Here is a 22,012-nt window from a genome sequence, read left to right as displayed (position 1 = left end):
CTCCAGAGGGAGGGAGACAGAGGAGTGGGATGTAGTTAGTTTCTTTTGTTAGGGGTCGGTTGGGACATGGGTTGTAATGTATTTATCGTAATTTTGATTGTCTTATTACTAGTTTGAATAAGGATGGATTTAGAGCTGTATAATAGTATATGGGTTTTTAAGCTGTTGTATTCTGTATTGTGATGTATTTTACTTTGTTGTAAACCGCCGTGATCATTGGAACGGCGGTATATAAATAAAATTTCATTTCATTTCATTTCATAGTACATACCACATATACCCAAAATTTTATTTGAACCAAACTTGATAACATCACCATGAAAGCCTTCGACTCCTAAGTACAGATTCTTCATGAGGACTATTAGATAAAGTGGCACTCCCATGTTTTTAAGGACATTCCATAGTCTTTTATGATCTACATAGTCAAAGGCTTTGCTGTAGTCTATAAAACGCATACTGATTTTCTTTTGGAATTCCTTTGTGTGCTCTATTAGCCATCATATTTTTACAGTGTGTTCACTACTGCCTCTTCCTTTCCTGAACCCCACTTGGACTTCTGGGATTTCTTTCTCCATGTATGGTTGGAATCTATGTTCCAGCATTTTGAGGATAATTTTGCTTATATGGGAGATTAGCACTAAGGTCCTATAGCTGATAGTTAATAGATGTAGACTCATGGCAATTAGATGTGCAACAAAATGCTGCAGTTTAAAGTACAAAATTTAAAGTAGTCCTGCCAGCTAGAATGTAGCTATGGAGGAAGACAAAATGAGGCATTTCCCCCCCAAACAAGAATTCTGCCCCTTCCCCATAAAATATTCCTTCCATCCCCAAATTTCTAGCAATGCAGGATGAGACACTAAAAATAATTCACACCTAGAACACTTATATTTGCTGTGTTTGCATTCCCTTGGTAACTTTATTTTTGTTAATTGCCATGAAGTCAACCTTGATTTAGGGTGACTCTCTGCATGAGAAACCTCCAAGTCAGCCTGTATCAATGGCTCTGCTCAACTCTTGCAAATTCAGGGCCATGGCTTCCTTGATTAAATCTATCCACCCATAATGTGGGTGGATAGATTTAATCTCCTCGTTTCCTACTGCCTCCTGCCTTTGTGTATGTGTGTATGTGCCTTTAAGTCAGCTTTTGATGAGGTTTTCTTAGACAAGGAATAATCTGGGGTGATTTTACCAGTTTCTTACTTTGAAATATAGACACTTTACAGAGCGCCCAAAAAGGGGGCTCTGCTGGCGCCCGTGATTGCTGCGCGAAGAAGCCACAGCAAACAAAGCGCACCGCTCCTTCGCGCAGCAAAAAGAAGCCGCAAAAAACAGCTTCTTTTTGCGGTGCGGAAATGGAGCTGCAAAGCACCAATGGCGCACTCATGGCGTCATTTCTGCTGCGTGATGTACAGATGCTAGGCGTCTTTGATGTCGAAATGGCAGCGCCCGTGTAGAACGGGTGCTGCCATTTTGTATGCGCTCGGAGCATACTAGGGTTAGGGGCATCCAGAAAGGATGCCCCTTTCTAACCCTAGTACATGTGAGGGACGTACTTTCCACCCGTGCAGAACAGGCCATAGTTTACAGCACCTTGTATTCATTGGTGGTCTCTCGTCCAAGTACTAACTAGGCTGACTCAGCTTGGCTTCCAAGATCAGTTGAGATCTAGTGCCTTTAGTGTGTTTAGGCCACCACACTTACAGTACTGTTCCATAATTAAAACTGAAAAGACTGTCTGATTAAAAACTTCTTCTCTGCTGGTAGAAACAGAGCAAGGAGCGTGTTCATCAGACCAACCAAAGAATGGAGTTCTCCAGTCTGGAAGTAGCAACTGTGAAGGTTCTTTCCCTACAGGTGGTTTTGCCACTTCCTTCCTCTGAAATATAGCCTACAGTACCTAGGATTCATTGGCAGTCTCCCATCCGAGTACTAACCAAGGTATTACCCCACTTAGCTTACAAGATCAGACAAGATCTGGTGCTTTTAGGGTATTTAGGCCTCATGGACACCATGGACTGCCAAAAAGAAAAATAAATGGGTCCAAGAGTAAATCAAGCCTGAACTCTTCCTAGAATCTAACTAAGGTTATCATACTTTGTACATATTATGATATGATATGACTCATTGGAAAGGATAATGCTCAGTAAAGTTGAAAGTCTTAAGAAAAGAGGAAACCTGCATTACAGATGAATTATTTTTGTCAAAGAAGGCACTCCCTGAGTTTGCAGAACCTTAGCAGGACTATAAATAACAAAATGTTTTGGAGGCTTCTAAATCATAAGTCAACAGTCTTGACAGCAATTAACAACACACAGCTTAAATATTTCAAGGAAGTAAATATAATGGGGAAAGATGTGATCTTTCCAATAATGTGTAGAGCTGCTCAGTACTTCTCAGATTTATTAGAATTCAAATCCCTGAACACAGATAATAAAACCAATTACTTATATTTCTATCTTTAATTTCAAACCAGTGGTTGCAAATGTTTTGACAACCTTTTCCATGCTATACATATTATCAAATCATAATGCAGCAATCATTATCAAATTGTATGAAAACCATAAAAAATTCTCTAAACATTGCATAAACTTCTTAAATGTACTACTAGATACACTGATGCATTTCTGTAACTCAGACAGCAGGTAGCCCATTATCTACACCAAAAACCAAGACAAAGTCTGCTTATGAAGTCAGTTGTGCAAAACATTATAATCTGGCTCATTTATCTAGATTCTAGGAGGGAAAAATAAGGTAGCCCATAAAGTAACTTTTGTGGGCTACTCCATTATAATCCTGCTTTGCTTCTAACCACACTTTCTTTCCTTTGTCCAGCTTTAGGATCGTACTTGCTGAGAGGTATTGAAAGAAACCTGTCACATTCCGATAAGAGTCTATCACCTCAGTGCCATTATCTACCAAGATAACATGGGCATTCTGGTTTGCCAACAGATTGTAGCCAAAGAAATAAACTCCAGGAATTTGGCAGGTAAAGATTCCTGAAGTTTCATCAAAATGTTGCTGTTCGTTGTACAGGATCTTGTGAAACACAATGGGATGATTGGGGTCTGGATAATTTCGCCCCAGTTCTACAACAAAGGCAGATTTCTGTTGTTGATGGCATATTCCAGGGGGCCCTGGGATTCCTTGGTTTCCTGGGAGTCCTGGGATTCCACGTGGTCCCCCAATTCCTGGAGGGCCTGGTAGTCCTGGAATACCTAAAACAAAACAAACAAAAACAGGAAAAGGAGAATGAGAAGCAAAAAGAATGCTGAAGTAGGCCCCCATGAGTGTGCCATGGGCGGGATACAGACGGGCAGGGGAAGACGTCTTGGAGGTGTATTCTGCTGAATACGGAGCCTCCAGACCGCCCGCCCCAGGGGCGTGGCTCAGGTGATGGGGCTTCCACATGGGGGGCAGTGAAGACGCCTCACCTGGGGCCGTTTCTGACCCGCAGTTTCCAAACCGCCGCCTCGGAGGATGCTGCAAAGAGAGAGGCAACTTCTGCACGGGCGGCCAAAAACAGGGCTTTTTTTTTTTCTTTTGCCGGCTGGCGGGTGCACAGCTGCGCAGCTGCAGCGCTCAGCAGAGGCAGCAGAAAGCCTATGTGCACATTTAAAGCGCACAGGCCCCTTTAAAAGTTTTTCCCCCGCCCTGCCCAAGAACAATAGTGGTCTCCTGCCAGCTGGTGATCAGCTGGTGTTGGCATCCTTGTCCGCTTGCACGTTGCCAATGTCACCAGCATCATGGATGCCTCCTCTCCTTTGGTCCCCACGCTCTTGCTGAATCTGCAATGCACAGCCACAGCTCTCGCCGCTGCCACCGCTGTCCCCCTGCCATCCCCCATCACCTCCCTTGTACATATGTAAATATTTAAAGTTTTAGGGGTTTTTTATTGTTAGGTGAAAATGGCACAGGAATGTGTGTAGGGGTTCACTTTAAATTCCAAACTTTCCCCAATTCTAGCAGCGCATGCGTACATGTTGCTCTAGGATTAGGGTTAGGGTTAGGGTTAGGGTTACGAGCATTAAAATAGAGTGCAGCTGTGCTGCAGCTTCCACATCTGCATGGCATCTGACGCTCTAATTTGAACCTCGGTGCAAACTGCGCATGTTCCAGGACCCCGACTCATTATGCGACGCAGCAGACATGGAGCTTTTAAATGGGCAACTTAAATTAGCAGCGTAACAATTCTGGCGTACCGGTGCAGCAGCTTACAGACGAAGCTGCGCAGCTGCGCAGCATACAGAAAAGAAGCAGGGAAAAGCAGCACCTTTTTAATGCTGCTTCTTCCCGCTTGGGGCGTGCGGGCGGCGTGTTCATGGCGGCATTCAGGTAAGGGCCGTCTGAAGGCTCTACCTTCATGACGTCATGAACACACCCCTTTTTGCCCGTCTGTATCCCACCATGGTTTCATTTGAAGTCCTTTTACACAGAATAGAATACATGTCAGTTTTATATTGTTATGTAGCCTCTGTTTGGGCCAATGAACATCAGTGATGTAGACTCATTAACTGACTCAGACTCAGGTTGCTTCAGTGATTCAATTTGGACTCAGTTTGGCAATAAATGGTGCATTGACTTGACTTGAGTAAACTAACGACTCGTATATTTTTAGTGACTGACTTGCTGGCCTAGCTTCATCCAATAACTGCGGGGTTGAGGTCTGCTTAGCAGTCTGTGCCCACTGCACGTCAGAGGAGTCTTCTACAGATTTTTTGAACAGCTTTGGAAAAACCCTTCTACCTCAACCCCATTGCCTAACACATTTGCTGTTCACCTCCGAGAAACGCACCCTACCACTCTGCACTATGTGAGCGAATCCTGCTTGCTGCTGCTCCTAGGAAAACTTTAGAAGATCCCTCCAATGTGCTACAGGGACAGGCTGCTGAGCACACCTCATTTTTCTAAAATACAATTTTCAAAAATTACATATAATAATTTTTGCATTGCCAGGAACTGGAGGATTTTTGACCTAGGCATGTTGTATATTGGAAATGATCTTTTGAGGGAAACGACACACACAGAGAGACACATAATTTAAATACCTTATTAGTTATTTCTTCACCGTTTCACCAAAACAAAAGGAACTCAACTCTCATCTTACATGCTCTCTTTCTTTTTAAAACAAACAAACAAGCAAGCAAAAAAACCAACCCATAACTGTTATATTACTACACATCTGTTGTGATCACATCTCCCCTTGTTTGAAATTCTACAGCTTTGGGATATTTTGCATCCAGAAAAAAAGATATTATTTTATTTTCTTATATCCTGGCTTTCTCCCAATATAGGCAGAGACCAAGTATAAAACTATACAATTTAAAAACAGTACAACATATTTAAATATATAAATATAAAATTTAAAAAACAAACAATTTTAAGCATTAAAACAGTTATAAATTAAAATATAACATGTGAAAATGCAAACCATCCAAGAGGCATACTAATCCAAGGTAGAGCACAAAAAAATTAAATTCTTGTACCATTGCTCTTAGAATCTTGAGACTTCTATGGCAAAGTACCTTTTCCAAGCTCTAACCCACAGAGGTTCCTGATTTTTTTCCCATTGCAATGCTTTTCCTTTCAATGAAATCTGTACCTGAAAATTTGCTATAAATTATTATTATTAAAGGTAAACCATACCTGGAGGCCCAGGAAAACCCCTTGGTCCAGGTGGCCCAGGAGGCCCAGGAGGTCCTCTCGGTCCCATTAGGCCTGATGAAACAGATTCACCATTATCTTTTTCTTGACTTTCTGCTGTCCTGAGTGAAAAAATTCCCACAATCCAGAGACCTATAGTAAAAGAAATAATCATGTTTAGGTATTTTAACATCAGCAACAACAACAGTGACAAGATGTTAAATCATGCAGGCTCTCATTCCTTTTCAGTGATGCCAGCTCACCAACCCAGATTCCTATAATGATGTGGAGACACTTCCTTACTATAAATGTAAAAACTGGCAACTGGATTAGTGATTGGACATTGTTGGAAGCAAAGAAGCTTCAACCCGGGGGGGGGGGGGGGGCTCTAAAGATAATGCATACTCTTTTATTTCACTCCTCTCTTTAATTCTTTTAACTATGTACTCAAGCCCTTTGCTTCCTGCCTGCCTGCAGAGATCACTTCCCCTATCTCCCAAAAGTTAGTTAGATCTTTGTCTGGAAACAGAGGACATGAGACTCTTGCCTCATGATTGATGCTAGCCAACTTCCACATATGAAAGACAGCCTTAGGAGCTCTTCTATTGAAGTTTACATTTTAAAAAAATTGTCTATCTCCTTTCCTATCCCAAGGTAGATTTCACATCCTGAATATTTGCTCCTGTTTCTACCACAAGCTCATATTGTTGCACTGGCTGCACTGTTCTCTGCTTGATATAAATACAAAATATTCATACAGATGTCACTGAAATGACTTGTACCTGATTAAGTTAGCATATGACAAAATGAAAGCGAGTGTAAATAGATGAAGTGTTAATTGGAGGGCAAAATGTTAATTGGCGAAAAGATGGCCACAACTTTTTATTGATTACAGCTGTAGACAGGGTTGGCTTGCGCATGGATCCAGATCCTAGCATCAACCAACCCAGTGTTGATTGAAGAGGCCATCACTCTAGCCAGCAGCCAGACTCTGGAATGACAGAGTTCAGCTGGATAGTTGCCCCCAAATGATCCCTCTGCTATGGGGGTTGGGGAGTCAAGAAATGCATCTGCACCAGCCTGGTCACCTCAATTTCCACCCCACACATCCTGAGTCCTCCCCCTGGCGTCCCTTGCATGTTACCATTGCCATGGGGACACTGGCAAAAGATATCCCAGATCCAGGACCTATGCTAACCATTCTACACAAAGTTGTGACAAAGACAAAGATTTCAGATTTATTAAAAAAAACAGCATGAGCATGATAGAAATAAACACATACATCAGGAAATACATCCTAGGCCACACAAGAAAAGAGGGTGGGACGGTGAGTCATTGCTGATGGACAGTGGGAGAGAAGCAGCAGAGAAGCATCTAGTTATTTCCTTTTAGGGGATGTTCCCATTAGGTGAAACCCCGCGTTCTGAATCGAATCCAAGGAGTGGCGTTCCTATTAGGATCCGATTTAAACCTAGAACGGTTCTAGAGCAACCCGCAATCGTCCCCACTACAAATCGAATCGTAGAGCGGTTTAAAATTTTGAATCGATTTTTCGTCATTTAACGCGCGTTAAAAAAGACGAAGGGTGGGGATGTTCCCACTTAAGATTTGAAACGATTTAAAATATAACGTTTTTAATAGATCCGATTCAAAATAACCCTGGTCTTATCCCGCGTTCCGAATCGCTTTTATTCTTCGTTCCCATCTGGTTTTTTAAATCGAAGTTTTTACCTGCAAGCGTTCCTACTTGGCATGAAATCGGTGTTTAAATAAAGCGATTCTTCTCCTCCATACCTTATTTGGAGCTGTCAATCAATAGTACGTCAGAATGATGTAACGTTAATCCGGAATATTTGGAAGCGATTTATCTTTTGGCATCGTTTCCATTTTATTGACTGTTTGTGAATTTAGCGAATTTAGGAAAGCGAATTTAGGAAACCCAAGCTCTTTCCAGAGGAACTATGGGATAGGTTTTGCATGACAGCATCCCCTCTTCATGTCTCCCAAGACAGCCAGGGAGAATCCCTTCAGAGAGCACAGAGATCAATGGGAGAGGCTTCTGGCAAAGCGAATTTGAGGAGCCCAAGCTGTTTCCAGAGAAACTATGGGGATAGGTTTTGCAGGACAGCATCCCCTCTTGATGTCTCCCAAGACAGCCAGGGAGAATCCCTTCAGAGAGCACAGAGATCAATGGGAGAGGCTTCTGGCAAAGCGAATTTGAGGAGCCCAAGCTGTTTCCAGAGAAACTATGGGGATAGGTTTTGCAGGACAGCATCCCCTCTTGATGTCTCCCAAGACAGCCAGGGAGAATCCCTTCAGAGAGCCCAGAGATCAATGGGAGAGGCTTCTGGCAAAGCGAATTTAGGAAACTCAAGCTCTTTCCAGAGGAACTATGGGATAGGTTTTGCATGACAGCATCCCCTCTTCATGTCTCCCAAGACAGCCAGGGAGAATCCCTTCAGAGAGCACAGAGATCAATGGGAGAGGCTTCTGGCAAAGCGAATTTGAGGAGCCCAAGCTGTTTCCAGAGAAACTATGGGGATAGGTTTTGCAGGACAGCATCCCCTCTTGATGTCTCCCAAGACAGCCAGGGAGAATCCCTTCAGAGAGCCCAGAGATCAATGGGAGAGGCTTCTGGCAAAGCGAATTTAGGAAACTCAAGCTCTTTCCAGAGGAACTATGGGATAGGTTTTGCATGACAGCATCCCCTCTTGATGTCTCCCAAGACAGCCAGGGAGAATCCCTTCAGAGAGCCCAGAGATCAATGGGAGAGGCTTCTGGCAAAGCGAATTTAGGAAACCCAAGCTCTTTCCAGAGGAACTATGGGATAGGTTTTCCATGACAGCATCCCCTCTTCATGTCTCCCATGACAGCCAGGGAGAATCCCTTCAGAGAGCACAGAGATCAATGGGGGAGGCTTCTGGCAAAGCGAATTTAGGAAACTCAAGCTCTTTCCAGATAGGTTTTGCATGACAGCCCAGAGATCAATGAAGGAGGCTGCTGGAAAAGCAGGGAGGGAGCACTCTTCCCAAAGATTCTCTTTCCAAGGTTGGAGGAGAAGGCAGATTCCATTTGAGAAAGGGAGGGAGAAAGGCTCTATCCCCCCCCCCCACCATTGATCAGAGCCCTTCCTTGCCTGGGCGAGATCAGATGCCTCCTCGCGAGGAGCCTTCCCTTCCCTGTCTGGGCGAGATCAGAGCCCAAGCGGGCAGGGAATGCCTCTTCGAGAGGAGCCTTCCCTTCCTGCCTCTCCTCTGTTAGAAATGGGCTCTCCCCACACAGAGGGGAGGTTGCAATCCACCGGCAGATGCAGGCGCTTGAGCAGCCGGGACTTCAGGCGCTTAAAGCGCTGAAGAGATTAAGCGCCTGTAAAACATTAAAATAAAAAATAAAAATAATCCTTATCTCTTATTGAAAGACCACAGCGGACAAAGGGGTCAGGGAAGCAAAAATGGCGACAGCCATGACGGATGGGGACAGAAAGGGCAACTCCCCCAAGGCCAGCCCCATCGCACTCGGCTCCTCCCATCCATCTAACCCGATTTCAAAGGCTGTCGTTCCTATTTAAATGCTCCGGTTCCTAACTCGAATCAAGGGAAAAACGAAGGTCAGACCCTTAGTCTTTTTTAACGCGCGTTAAATGACGAAAAATCGATTCAAAATTTTAAACCGCTCTACGATTCGATTTGTAGTGGGGACGATTGCGGGTTGCTCTAGAACTGTTCTAGGTTTAAATCGGATCCTAATAGGAATGCCACTCCTTGGATTCGATTCAGAACGCGGGGTTTCACCTAATGGGAACATCCCCGGTCTGACCATCGTTTTTCCCTTGATTCGAGTTAGGAACCGGAGCATTTAAATAGGAATGACAGCCTTTGAAATCGGGTTAGATGGATGGGAGGAGCCGAGTGCGATGGGGCTGGCCTTGGGCGAGTTGCCCTTTCTGTCCCCATCCGTCATGGCTGTCGCCATTTTTGCTTCCCTCACCCCTTTGTCCGCTGTGGTCTTTCAATAAGAGATAAGGATTATTTTTATTTTTTATTTTAATGGTTTACAGGCGCTTAATCTCTTCAGCGCTTTAAGCGCCTGAAGTCCCGGCTGCTCAAGCGCCTGCATCTGCCGGTGGATTGCAACCTCCCCTCTGTGTGGGGAGAGCCCATTTCTAACGGAGGAGAGGCAGGAAGGAAAGGCTCCTCTCGAAGAGGCATTCCCTGCCCGCTTGGGCTCTGATCTCGCCCAGACAGGGAAGGGAAGGCTCCTCGCGAGGAGGCATCTGATCTCGCCCAGGCAAGGAAGGGCTCTGATCAATGGGGGGGGGGGGATAGAGCCTTTCTCCCTCCCTTTCTCAAATGGAATCTGCCTTCTCCTCCAACCCTGGAAAGAGAATCTTTGGGAAGAGTGCTCCCTCCCTGCTTTTCCAGCAGCCTCCTTCATTGATCTCTGGGCTGTCATGCAAAACCTATCTGGAAAGAGCTTGAGTTTCCTAAATTCACTTTGCCAGAAGCCTCCCCCATTGATCTCTGTGCTCTCTGAAGGGATTCTCCCTGGCTGTCTTGGGAGACATGAAGAGGGGATGCTGTCATGGAAAACCTATCCCATAGTTCCTCTGGAAAGAGCTTGGGTTTCCTAAATTCGCTTTGCCAGAAGCCTCCCCCATTGATCTCTGGGCTCTCTGAAGGGATTCTCCCTGGCTGTCTTGGGAGACATCAAGAGGGGATGCTGTCCTGCAAAACCTATCCCCATAGTTTCTCTGGAAACAGCTTGGGCTCCTCAAATTCGCTTTGCCAGAAGCCTCTCCCATTGATCTCTGTGCTCTCTGAAGGGATTCTCCCTGGCTGTCTTGGGAGACATGAAGAGGGGATGCTGTCATGGAAAACCTATCCCATAGTTCCTCTGGAAAGAGCTTGGGTTTCCTAAATTCGCTTTGCCAGAAGCCTCCCCCATTGATCTCTGTGCTCTCTGAAGGGATTCTCCCTGGCTGTCTTGGGAGACATGAAGAGGGGATGCTGTCATGCAAAACCTATCCCATAGTTCCTCTGGAAAGAGCTTGGGTTTCCTAAATTCGCTTTCCTAAATTCGCTAAATTCACAAACAGTCAATGAAATGGAAACGATGCCAAAAGATAAATCGCTTCCAAATATTCCGGATTAACGTTACATCATTCTGACGTACTATTGATTGACAGCTCCAAATAAGGTATGGAGGAGAAGAATCGCTTTATTTAAACACCGATTTCATGCCAAGTAGGAACGCTTGCAGGTAAAAACTTCGATTTAAAAAACCAGATGGGAACGAAGAATAAAAGCAATTCGGAACGCGGGATAAGACCAGGGTTATTTTGAATCGGATCTATTAAAAACGTTATATTTTAAATCGTTTCAAATCTTAAGTGGGAACATCCCCTTAGATGGACACATGCAATGACATCATCCTTACAAAGATCTCTGAAATATGCTTTCTCTGACACTCATCTTGCTCACTACTGGCCAGAAACTGACTAGTGGATTGGCTGCAGCAGGAAAATAGATTGGGTTGGTGATATATTGGACACTGTGTGGTTGGCACAATATTCTGACCTCCTCACTGAGACAAAAAGTGGGTTAGGTTGGCCCAAGCTGGCCTTCCACCATTGTAACACACTAGTGGGGTGTCTGCCACCATCTTAGACAGGTTGCATAGTAAGAAAGGCGTGACTTCAGAGTTTAATAAAGTCACTTTTGGATAACAACTTCCAGAGTTCCTTAGCCAACATGATCAGTGACCTTGTTGACTGAATTATTTGAGGAGTTTTACTCCAAAAACATATTTTCCCCAAGGTTTGTCATCATCACTTTCATCTGCATTAGACATGTAAACAGTGTGTTGGTGACTTCCTGTTGGTGGCATACACAGGCATGAGTCAGCCCTATGCATCTGAATGTCTCTTTGTGGTCAATGTAGAGCTTGGTATTCCCTTTCTCCTTCTGCAACTAACAAAAACCCCATGGACCTACTGGTCAGGGATTAGCTCTGCCCCAGGGATGGAATGGCTGAGGGAAGGCTGCAGCAACTCTATAGCAGGACGCAGTTGGTGGGTTGGCAGGTACAGAGGGAGATCATATGCAGAATAGACTTAGACTCAGAAGAAGGAGGAGTGAAGATAGGAGGAAGAAACATTAATAATCTAAGATATGCAAATGACACCATACTATTGAGAGAAAACATCAGAGACTTGGAAAAAATATGAAGGAAATTTAAAGAAGAAATTAGAAAGGCAGGCTTACTCCTGAACATAAAGAAAGCAAAATAATGACCACAGAGGATCTACATAAATTTAACCTAGACAATAGGGAAATTGAAATATTTATGGCGTTCTTGTAGCTGGAAACAAACAGTGATTGGAAAGGCTGCAGTCAAGAAATTAAAAGACTAGGAATGAGAAGGGCAGTTATGAAAAAACTGGACAAGTGTAAAGATAAACAACTGAGCACCCAAGGTAAAATTGTCTAATACATTGTATTCCCCATCACCATGTATGGATGTGAGACCTAGAGAGTGAAACAAGCAGATAAGAAGAAAATCAGCTCATTTGAGATGTGATGCTAGAGAAAAGTACTAAGGATACCATGGACAGGCAAAAGACAAACAAATGAGTCCTTGAACAAGCCAATATTAAGTAATTGGATTGATCAAGATCAATCGGGCTTTTTACGTAAAAGACAAATAAAAGATAATATAAGGATTATTATAGATATAATTGAATATTTTGAAAAAAGATTTGATAGACAAGCAGCACTAATATTCCTTGATGCGGGAAAGGCCTTTGATAATCTAAATTGGGAATATATGATGGGTGTACTAAAAGAGATGAAATTGGAAGAAAACTTTGTAAACTGGATACAATCAATTTATAGTGAACAGAATGCCAAAATACTAATCAATGGACAAAAAACTAAAACAATACAAATTGAAAAAGGAACTAGACAGGGCTGCCCATTATCACCATTGTTATTTATAACTGCTATAGAGATATTAAACAACAGGATTAGAAATAATAAAGAAATCACAGGCATAAAGATCAAAAATTTGGAATTTAAACTGAAAGCATACACAGATGACCTTGTATTAGCATTATCCAATCCCGTGGAGACCATACCATTAGTATTTGAAACCATTAAAGAATTTGGTGAATTGGCTGGATTGAAAATTAATAAAAATAAAATGAATATCTTGACATTAAACATGAATAAAAGAGAAAAAGAAAAAATTCAAAGTTTTTCTGGCTGTGAAATAAAAGAAGAAATAGATATCTAGGGATCCAAATTACCAAAAAGAATTTGGAATTGTTTAAAAATAACTACGAACAAGTATGGAAAGAAATAAAGAAAGATTTACAAAATTGGAACAATTTAAACATCTCTTGGTTAGGTAGAATTTCGACTGTACAAATGAACGTAACCCCTAAATTACTTTTTCTATTCCAAACTATACTGATAATTATTAATGATAAGCAATTCAAGATATGGGAGAAGGATATAGCTAACTTTATCTGGAACAACAGAAAATCAAGGGTTAAAATGAAAGTGTTACAAGATAGAAAAGAAAAAGGAGGATCAGGCCTACCAAATTTTAGGATATATTATAATGCTTCTTGTTTAGATTGGATAAAGGAGTAGATACAAATTAAAAATTATAAGTTATTAGAATTAGAAGAGTTTGATAATATTTATGGGTGGCACGCATATTTAATATATGATAAAATTAAAGTGAACAAAAATTTTAACAACCACATTATAAGAAAATCTCTCTTTAGAATTTGAAGTATAAGCCACATATTATACAAAAATATTCTCAGATGGACATCAATTAATGAGGCATTTTTCAGAAGAGAAAAAATGAAGGAAATAGATTGGGTAGCATACGATGACCTGTTAAAGTTGGAGCTAGGAAAATACAGATTGAAAACAATGGAGGAATTAATTGAAGAAGGACTAAATTGCAATTGGTTTCTTTATATGCAGATGGTGGAAAGATATAAATTAGACTCAAAAACATTTCAAATTGAAAAAGAAGAGACACCACTGGCAAAAATATTAATTAGTGAGGAGGAACATAGAATATCTAAATTATATAAGTTCTTATTAAATTTGGAAATGGAAAGTGAAACAATAAAACACTTTATGATAACCTAGGCACAGGATATAGGGAGGCCAACATTGTTAGACAAATGGGAAAGAAATTGGAATAATAGATTAAAATACACCCTCTGTGCTGATATAAAAGAAAATTATTACAAAATTCAATATAGATGGTATCTGACACCAAAAAAGCTATGCAAAATTAATAAGAATGGGAAATCAGAATGTTGGAATTGTAAAGGAAAAGTTGGAACTTTCACACATATGTGGTGGGAATGAAGAAGAGCGACAGAATTTTGGAAACAAATTCATATAGAAATAGGAAAAATTTTAAATATCAAAATAAAGAAGGATATGATACTATTTCTATTAGGAATAATAACAGATGAAAAGATAGAAAAGAAATATAGTAAAGTGATATTTTATATGGTGACTGCAGCAAGAATGGTCTTTGCAAGAAAATTGAAATGTAAAGAAACCCCAACAAAGGAGGAATGGTACAACAAGATATATGATATGATAATTTCAGATAAATTAACATATCTGCTTAAAAATGAAAATGTTAATGAAGTAGGAAAACAATGGAGACCAGTTTTGGATTATTTGATGGAAAGAAGAATCGTAGATTAATAGATATCAAAAAGCATAGCCTGATTAAGTTTGAATTAAACTTTTAAGAGATAAGATATTAAGTGGGATACTGGTAATTGTAAGTAGGAAATAATATATTGGAATATGTAAAAAATAGATAATATAGGGGGGAAATGGATAAATAGAGATAATATTACACGTGAATTATAATATAAAGTATACGAATAGTCAAATGGAGAATCAAAAGATATCTTGTAAATATGCTTAAAGAGACTTAAGGGGATTTAAAGGAAAGTCACATAAACTACGTATTAAATATATTCAGTCCAAAGGAAGGGAAGGTAATTTTTATGTTATTGTCTAGTTGTTTGGGGATGTTATTGGAAGGTATTTTTGATGTCATTAATGTGTCATATTGTATTGTATTGTATTGTATTGTTTTTATTATTATTATTATTCTTTTATTGTTTGTGGTTTATTATTATTATTATGTTTGATTTGTTTCTATTTTTTGTCTTTGTTTTTGTATATTGTATTTTAATAATAAAATATTTTTTAAAAAATTAAAATTAAAAAAACAGATCAAGCCTGAAATCTTCCTGGAAGCCAAGATAATCAAACTGAGGCTGTTGTACTTTGACCACATCACGAGAAGGAATGATTCATGCAAAAGGACAATAATGCTAAGAAAAGTATAGGGTGGTAGAAAGAGAGGAAGACTGCACACTAGATGAATAGTCTCAATTAGGGAGGTCATGGGCCTGAGTTTAAAGGCCTAAGCAGAACAATGGAGGACAAGAGGTCTTAGAGATGTCTCATCCACAGGGTTGTCATGTGTTGGGGTTGACTTAAGGACAATTAACAACAGCAACAAAGAGAAGGAGGAAGGGAATACCATCCACTGCACTGACCAAAAGAAGCTTTTCATAATACCAAAATTGGCTGCCAGAACACTGCTGGAGGATGGGTGATGGTCGGGTGGCAGCGCAGCACTAATTTTGCCTGTGCTAAAATCATTTTTAACCCATTCCAGCCCGATCCCGTCCCATGCCTTGGCCAGCATGAAAATTACATGTGATAAACTCCTAAATTTCAGGCAGTGGTCCCTAGGGATAAGGAAGCTGATTTTTTTTTTCTTTGCAGAAAGAAAGAAAGTTCTACAGGTAGCTGTTTTCTGCCTATCTTACAGGATTGCATCAGCTGCTCTTTGGCTGCAGTGCAGTCCTACATCTACTCTTTCATAGAAGAAAGCCCTGTCTGATGCAATAAAGTTTATTCCTGTGTCAGCACACAAAGAACTGATCTAGACAATTAAGAAACCCTCAACCTTAGCCAGAATTGTCATCTTGGAAAGGCTTTGGAAAAGAAAGAGTTTCCAATTTCATTGTCAAAACTGATTTCTTTTTCTTGTGGGAGAATTCTGGGAGGTGATGCCAGAGGATGGAAATAACAGAGAAGTAGATTGCTCCATGCTTCAAACTTGACCCCTGTGGTTACTTGAAGGAATGACGCTGTTCACAAATGAATCACTTTCCGAAACATAAACTAGATATTAGAATAAGCCTGCATGCTAACTTGAAAATTAGTTCCATCAAAATTAATATGACTTACTTCAGAGGAGAGCAGTAATGTGAAATGTATCCTTATTTATCTTTCAGAACATTAAAATGGGGAGGGGGGATTCCTCCCTTCTTCACTGCCTCCAGAGAGAAACAGAAATTCTGCTGCCATCAGTACAGATGCAGCAGAGACTGAAATGTTACTTTCTGCTTCAAAATGTGAAGGAAGATGAATTCGCTTCACACCCAGATATCATTACCCCAGCTAAAGAATTAAAACCACAATCAAAACAAGAAAATCAAACCTGTCCAAAAGACTTTGCAACCTCTGAGTTTCCCCAAAATCATCTTGTGTCCTTAGAAGTGATCTTCCCTCTTGAATCTCTCTGTACCTCTTAACAAAACAAAAACAAACAACCACTCTCTTCATAAACCCAAGCTGAAGTATGTTTGAATGAATGAAGTCTTCCCCTTAAATACTCATATATTCCCTCCTGTCCACATTTTATTGGTAGCCATGATTTTTTCACTTTCAGTTTCCTCCCAAGTGTGCTCTTCTCTATTATTAACTTTTAGAGTGCTCTTTCTTGCTCTCTCTCCTCACCCCACCCACCCCCCAAACATAACAGCAGTTTCCAGTAAATGAAGGATAGTGAGCGAGGTTTGAGCCATGTATGTTAGTACATTGAACTTTAAAATATCTGCATATTGGGCAAATGAGCAATGTTTATTCAATTGATCGAGGCCAAATAAAATCATGGTAGATGTAAGCAGAGTAATTCTACTGGTTCTTCTTTGTTTGTTTGTTTGTTTGTTTGTTTGTTTGACTGGTTTTAGTTCAGGATATCTGTTCATTTAACAAGTTCGTTGCCCTTATGATTTTGCTGACACGGGACAGTGGATTTCCTTAACAATGATTAACTTCAGTTCTGAGGAAATCTGTTCACATGCAAGCATACTGTCCTTTAGATATATATATTAGTTTTCTGTGAATTTTCTGGGCTATGTGGCCATGTTCTGGAAGAATTTATTCCTGACATTTTGCCTGCATCTATGGTTAGCATCTTCAGAGGGTGGTGGCATGGATGTGTGTGGCGTATATATACTTGTGTGACCCTCGGTTGGGAGCAAGTGATTTACATGTTGATCTCTGTGTTGGTTTGTTGTTGAATGGCAAGGTCTCAGGGTGGGAGGATATGCATGATGGGTGTGTGTCAGTTTAAATAGCAATCAATTGTCTGCAGGGAAACCCCCTGACCTTGGGTGGTGTTCATTTGCATGTATTGAGTCTTGATTTTGGTGTTTTTCAAGATTGATAACCAAACTTTGTGTATTTTCAGCATTTCTTCTTTTCTGTTGCAGTCTCCACAAGTATGGAACAACTGTTGTAAGGTCTCAGTATATCCTAAAATTCCAATCCCTAACGTCAACAGAAATAAGCAGATTTATCTCATCACATAGCTATTAGAGCTGTCCACATATTTTCACAGAAATGAGACTGTCTTTCTTCATCCAGAATAATCTTTCTTAGTCATAAGGCCTGAATCCAAAGAACTATTTTAGTTATGCCCAGCAGCTTTGGTACAGAAAATGAAGGAAACCACAAAGTGGCACAAAATTGAAACACTGAAGCATTCAGCATTCCTGAAAATGGCTGCATTACCCAAAAGAGCATTTCATCTTAGGACATATAGCATAATTAGATTTGAAGAGCACATATTTTTGCCAGGCTAGAACAGGCTACGATAATGAGAAATAACACAATAAATGATAAATAGTACAGGTAGAAATAATAGTCTTTCTGGACTATTCACAGAAAATAGAGCTGCTTTAATGTATTGTTTTAATGTGATGATTTTATTTGTGTTATTCCTTTTGTAACCGCCTTGGTTCCCACTCCAGCAAAAAATATATAATAATAATAATAATTATAATAATAATATATTATTATAAAAAATTAAACTAAATGAACCTGTCGTATGCATGTAGACACCTCACATGATTTAAAAACCTGGTGTCTAGCAACCTTTTCATTTCTTACAATATTATAAGAAGGATTTACAACATGATAACTGCTGGAGATTCACACTGACAGTTATGAACAATTCAACCAGAACCCAAAAATCTACCTTTACAACCTGGCAGTGCCCCAACCAAAGCGTTTCCAAGGTGCTGAAGATTGAGGCACTGGGATATGAAGTGTGCAATACACTGCCTGTTGCAGGGTGCCTTGGGACATACAGCTGGGCAGGACCAGAAGATGTCTCTCCACCTGCCTGTACACAAGGTACCCTGTGTCCAAGAAAGCACTGCAGATGTCACTTTCCAGCACTCCAATCTCCACAGCCTTGGAAACACTTCAGTCCAGATGCTACCAGACTGCAAAGACAGGTTTGCTGAAGCATCATTAGTTATAACTATGATGATGGAAATGCACATAGAAATGAATAATAAGTGAACTTGTTTTAACTTTTGGGACAGTATATAGTGGGCCTTTGGTATCCACTGGGATTTGGTTCCAGGACCCCTATGGATACCAAAATTTATGAATGGCCAAGTCCCATTATATACAAAGGCACAGTAAAACTGTGTTCATTATATTAAATGGTAAAATAAAGGTTTACTTTTTGATGGTTTTTTTAAAAATATATTTTCCAATTGTGGGTGGTTGAAACCATAAATGCAGAATCCATGGATACAGTGGCTGATTTACTCTTTCCTGACAAACATCTTCTTCAGGATACACTAAGCTTGCTTTTAGAACTATAATTTAGTTAGAGTGAAGTGAACTGGCATTTTTTCATGACTCAGGGTCAAAAATCTATGGTAATCAACTTCAAATCATCCAGAGATTTGTTTTCAAGTGGCCCCTCTTCTCAATCACATAGAGCAGTGGTTGTCAACCTTCCTAATGCCGCAACCCTTTAATACTGTTCCTCATGTTGTGGTGACCCCCAACCAATAGTCTCGGTTCCTAAGACCATCAGAAATATGTGTTTTCCAAAGGTCTTAGGCGATCCCTGTGAAAGGGTCATTTGACACACACACACAAAGGGGTTGGGATCCACAGGTTGAGAACCTCTGATACAGAGAGAGTGGAGGTAGAGCAGAGTGGACAATTGCTGGCATGGAGGGGTTCCATTGGTCACCCCCTCCCACCTGCTTCCTACACTACAGAAACAACAGCATCAGCCAAGATTGCTGCTAGCATTGGAGTTGCCAGCAAAGTTCAGTAACAATTGTAGTGGTACTGTATGATGACAAAGGGTGCCTTTCTGCAACTGCACCATAAAATCCTGTAGAAAGGTAGAACAGAGCATTTCGGAGGGGAAGCACTCTTCCATTGGTGGTGGTCATGATGAAGTGGAAGCAGCAAGGAGTACATGCAGCTCATGGGCACAAATTACTCACCCAGCTGTACAGCAAACCTCATGCAAGATTGGCTGGGGTCTGAGTTGTTTAAGTCCTAGACAGGTCCAAATGGCCCCATTCTCCCCATCTTGCCATGATGGCAACTCCATAAAAATGAATGCTCAAAATAAGGCTGTCCACTGGACAGTGCACAAATATGTTGTCTCAAACGGCCCTGGGAGTATGCCCAGACAGTGGTCTTGCATGGTCCCACAGTTTAATATTTTTCTTATGAGATGAACTTTCTGTTCTGTTCAAAGTAACAGAAAGATTACTTTGAAAAAGATGGTACTTTTTGTATTTAAGCCTCTAGTTGCCCTCACCTGTGGACTCAGGCAAGACCATCCCAAAATGGAAACAAGTAATTGACAGAATCACAGGTGCAAATGGACTGTAGTGGCTGGATTGCTTTTGTACACATAACACCTGTGTTCCTTTAAAAAAGAAAAAGAAAACAAAGAATACCCTCCTGTTGCCAGGAGCATTGAGAACAAGCCAGAAATGGTTTAATCACTGGCAGGCAAATGCCATCTTGTTGTTTGGAAGAGAATGATTGTTCTGTGTTAAATGATTTGCCAGCTCCCTGGTGTAGCTACCGCACACACCACTGAGGCTGAATCACTGTACCCAGAGGCAATGATAACACATTTCTAGACAAGCTCTCATGTTTCATGTTAAATAAATAGCAACTGTGATATGGCCCAGTAGGGATGTTAGGTTTTATTATCTCACATTGTCTTCCAAGGTAGTGATATTCTAGAAATGAATACTACATGCCATGCCCTCCAGATTGCAATCTTGCCCAACAGATAACAGCAGCAGAAAAAAATTATACCACTTGCTTGTGAATTCTTGGAACTAGAGTCCAGAAAATTAACATTTCCAAGTTCTGCATAACAGATATTGCTACATGCTTCTTTGGACAATAAGGCTCAGCATACACTTTTAATAATGGCCAAAGAAGTCCAAACTGGGCCTTGTTTTCAGATTGCTGAAACTGCTTTAAAAGTATTCTCAAAAATGGTTCAAGTACCCTCACCCTTGCTGCCTTTCTTGGGCCCCCATAACATGATTTGCCACATACTGGAGATTAGCGCATTGGCTTTAAAGTGCCCAATCCCTAATGTGATAAAGGCACAATTAATTTTCGGAATGGGTGTTATCACATTCAGCTATGGCCAGACGAATTTAACCCATATAAAGGCTGGATGCCAGCCGGGTTTATCCTGTGGCTTTTCAAGAACAGGATTTTCCCATTTTAGAAAAGCCACATGATAAGCCCAGCTGACATCTGGGATGTATACAGGTTGTATATGCCTGGCCACAGCTGAATATAACACCCTCTTTGAAAATTAAATGCACCTTCATCCTATCAGGGATAAGGCACTTTAAAGCCAATGCTCTAATCTCCATTATTACCATGTTAAACAAGCCATGTACAGTCAGCCCTCCATATTAATGGATTCTGCATCCACAGATTCAACCATACATGGCTTGAAAATATTTTTTTTTAAATCCAAAAAGCAAAAACTTTGTTGTTGCCATTTTATATAAGTGACACCATTTTACTATGCCAGACAATATATTGGGACTTGAATATCCATGGATGCTGATATCCATGGGGGATCCCAGAGCCAAAGCCCAGTGGGTATCAAGGTCCCATTGTATGTATTCACAGTAAAGAAAACATGGCAAATTTATTTATTTTTCTAAAGCTCTTAACATCTAAATATTTCAAAGCAGTGTAGAACAATAAAGAAACATGAACTATTAAACAGTGCATGACATCAATATAGGAAATCTACATTATCAAAAATAGCATTACAGCAAAAATAGCTGAACTAATCCACATCAAGAAGACAACCATATCTTCAACATGTGCATAAAAATAAAAATAATTGCATTGTGTCTTAGAAAATGAGAAGACAGCTGGGAGGCAATTTCAGCAAGTTTTACTTGTCATACAAACTCCACCTACATAAATCCCCTCTTCTACACAACCATTAAAGGTACAAGAATCCTATCTTATTTTTCACTTAAAAATCACCTCATTCATAAACTTAGTGGAAACATTCTGTCTCAGCTGCAGCTTCTGAGTCAGATTGTAAGAGCATTCTGCTTAGTGGCAGCTCCACGCAGAATGAGTTGCAATACTTTAGTAAAGAAATGACACTGTCTGGGTTTCTCTGGCCAAATAATTCCATCTGAAACTGGTAAAATCAACTTTGAGCTACTGAGAGCACCTGGTACCAGTATTTTTTAAGGTAAGTAGTGTCAGACCCATTTTTCATAGTATTCAAACAAGGGGAAGGAGACAATCTTCTCCTGCAACCCTGCTATCCAAAGACTTGGGTGAATTGGTCCTTACTTATCTAGACAGTGCTCGGGTCACCCAGTGGTTACAGAATCAAAAAAGAATACTGAGCTAGTGGCATTTGTGAGTTTGCATCAGTGATGATGAAGCAAATTTAACATTCCAGAAACCCATTGTGATAATCTCCATGACCATGCCCTCAAGTATTGGCCACGATTCTTGCTATTATGCACATTCTAAGAACTAATAATAATAAGTCAGTAAACATGTAGAGCAGTGGGTCCCAAACTTTGGTCAAACAATTGTTTAAGACTACAACTCTCAGAAGCCCTAGTCAACTTGGCCAATAGTCAGGAATTCTGAGAGCTGAAGTCCAA

General features: G+C 40.6%; 1 protein-coding gene across 2 annotated transcripts; it reads right to left on the bottom strand.

The window, feature by feature from the left end:
* Nucleotides 1-2,443: 2,443 nt before the first annotated feature.
* Nucleotides 2,444-16,451, bottom strand: LOC149311853 (protein HP-25 homolog 1-like). Of its 2 annotated transcripts, none has more exons than XM_089526725.1 (3): nt 16,216-16,451; nt 5,647-5,796; nt 2,444-3,218 (listed from the first exon to the last, which is right to left on the bottom strand). In XM_089526725.1, the coding sequence occupies exons 1-3, from the start codon at nt 16,256-16,258 to the stop codon at nt 2,737-2,739; spliced, it is 675 nt and encodes a 224-aa protein (XP_089382851.1). In that variant the 5' UTR covers nt 16,259-16,451; the 3' UTR covers nt 2,444-2,736. The 2 variants fall into 2 exon arrangements, with proteins under 2 accessions (XP_089382851.1, XP_089382852.1); XM_089526726.1 differs by having other exon boundaries at nt 16,237-16,451.
* Between the last annotated feature and the right edge of the window lie 5,561 nt (nt 16,452-22,012).

The sequence above is a fragment of the Sceloporus occidentalis genome, unplaced genomic scaffold (assembly GCF_023333645.1).
Source record: "Sceloporus occidentalis isolate IW3139 unplaced genomic scaffold, rSceOcc1.0.p SCAF_5, whole genome shotgun sequence".
Lineage (NCBI taxonomy): Eukaryota > Metazoa > Chordata > Lepidosauria > Squamata > Phrynosomatidae > Sceloporus > Sceloporus occidentalis.
The sequence above is the reverse complement of the archived record's forward strand: the minus strand, read 5'-3'. Positions and strand labels throughout refer to the sequence as shown.

Bases quoted from the DNA above. Each gene is read 5' to 3' on its own strand.
- LOC149311853 (XM_089526725.1), bottom strand. From the start codon at position 16,258: ATGATTTTGGGGAAACTCAGAGGTTGCAAAGTCTTTTGGACAG. The intron at 5,797-16,215 runs GTTTGATTTTCT...CTTTTACTATAG, and splicing joins TTGCAAAGTCTTTTGGACAG to GTCTCTGGATTGTGGGAATT. The intron at 3,219-5,646 runs GTATGGTTTACC...GTTTTGTTTTAG, and splicing joins GGGTTTTCCTGGGCCTCCAG to GTATTCCAGGACTACCAGGC.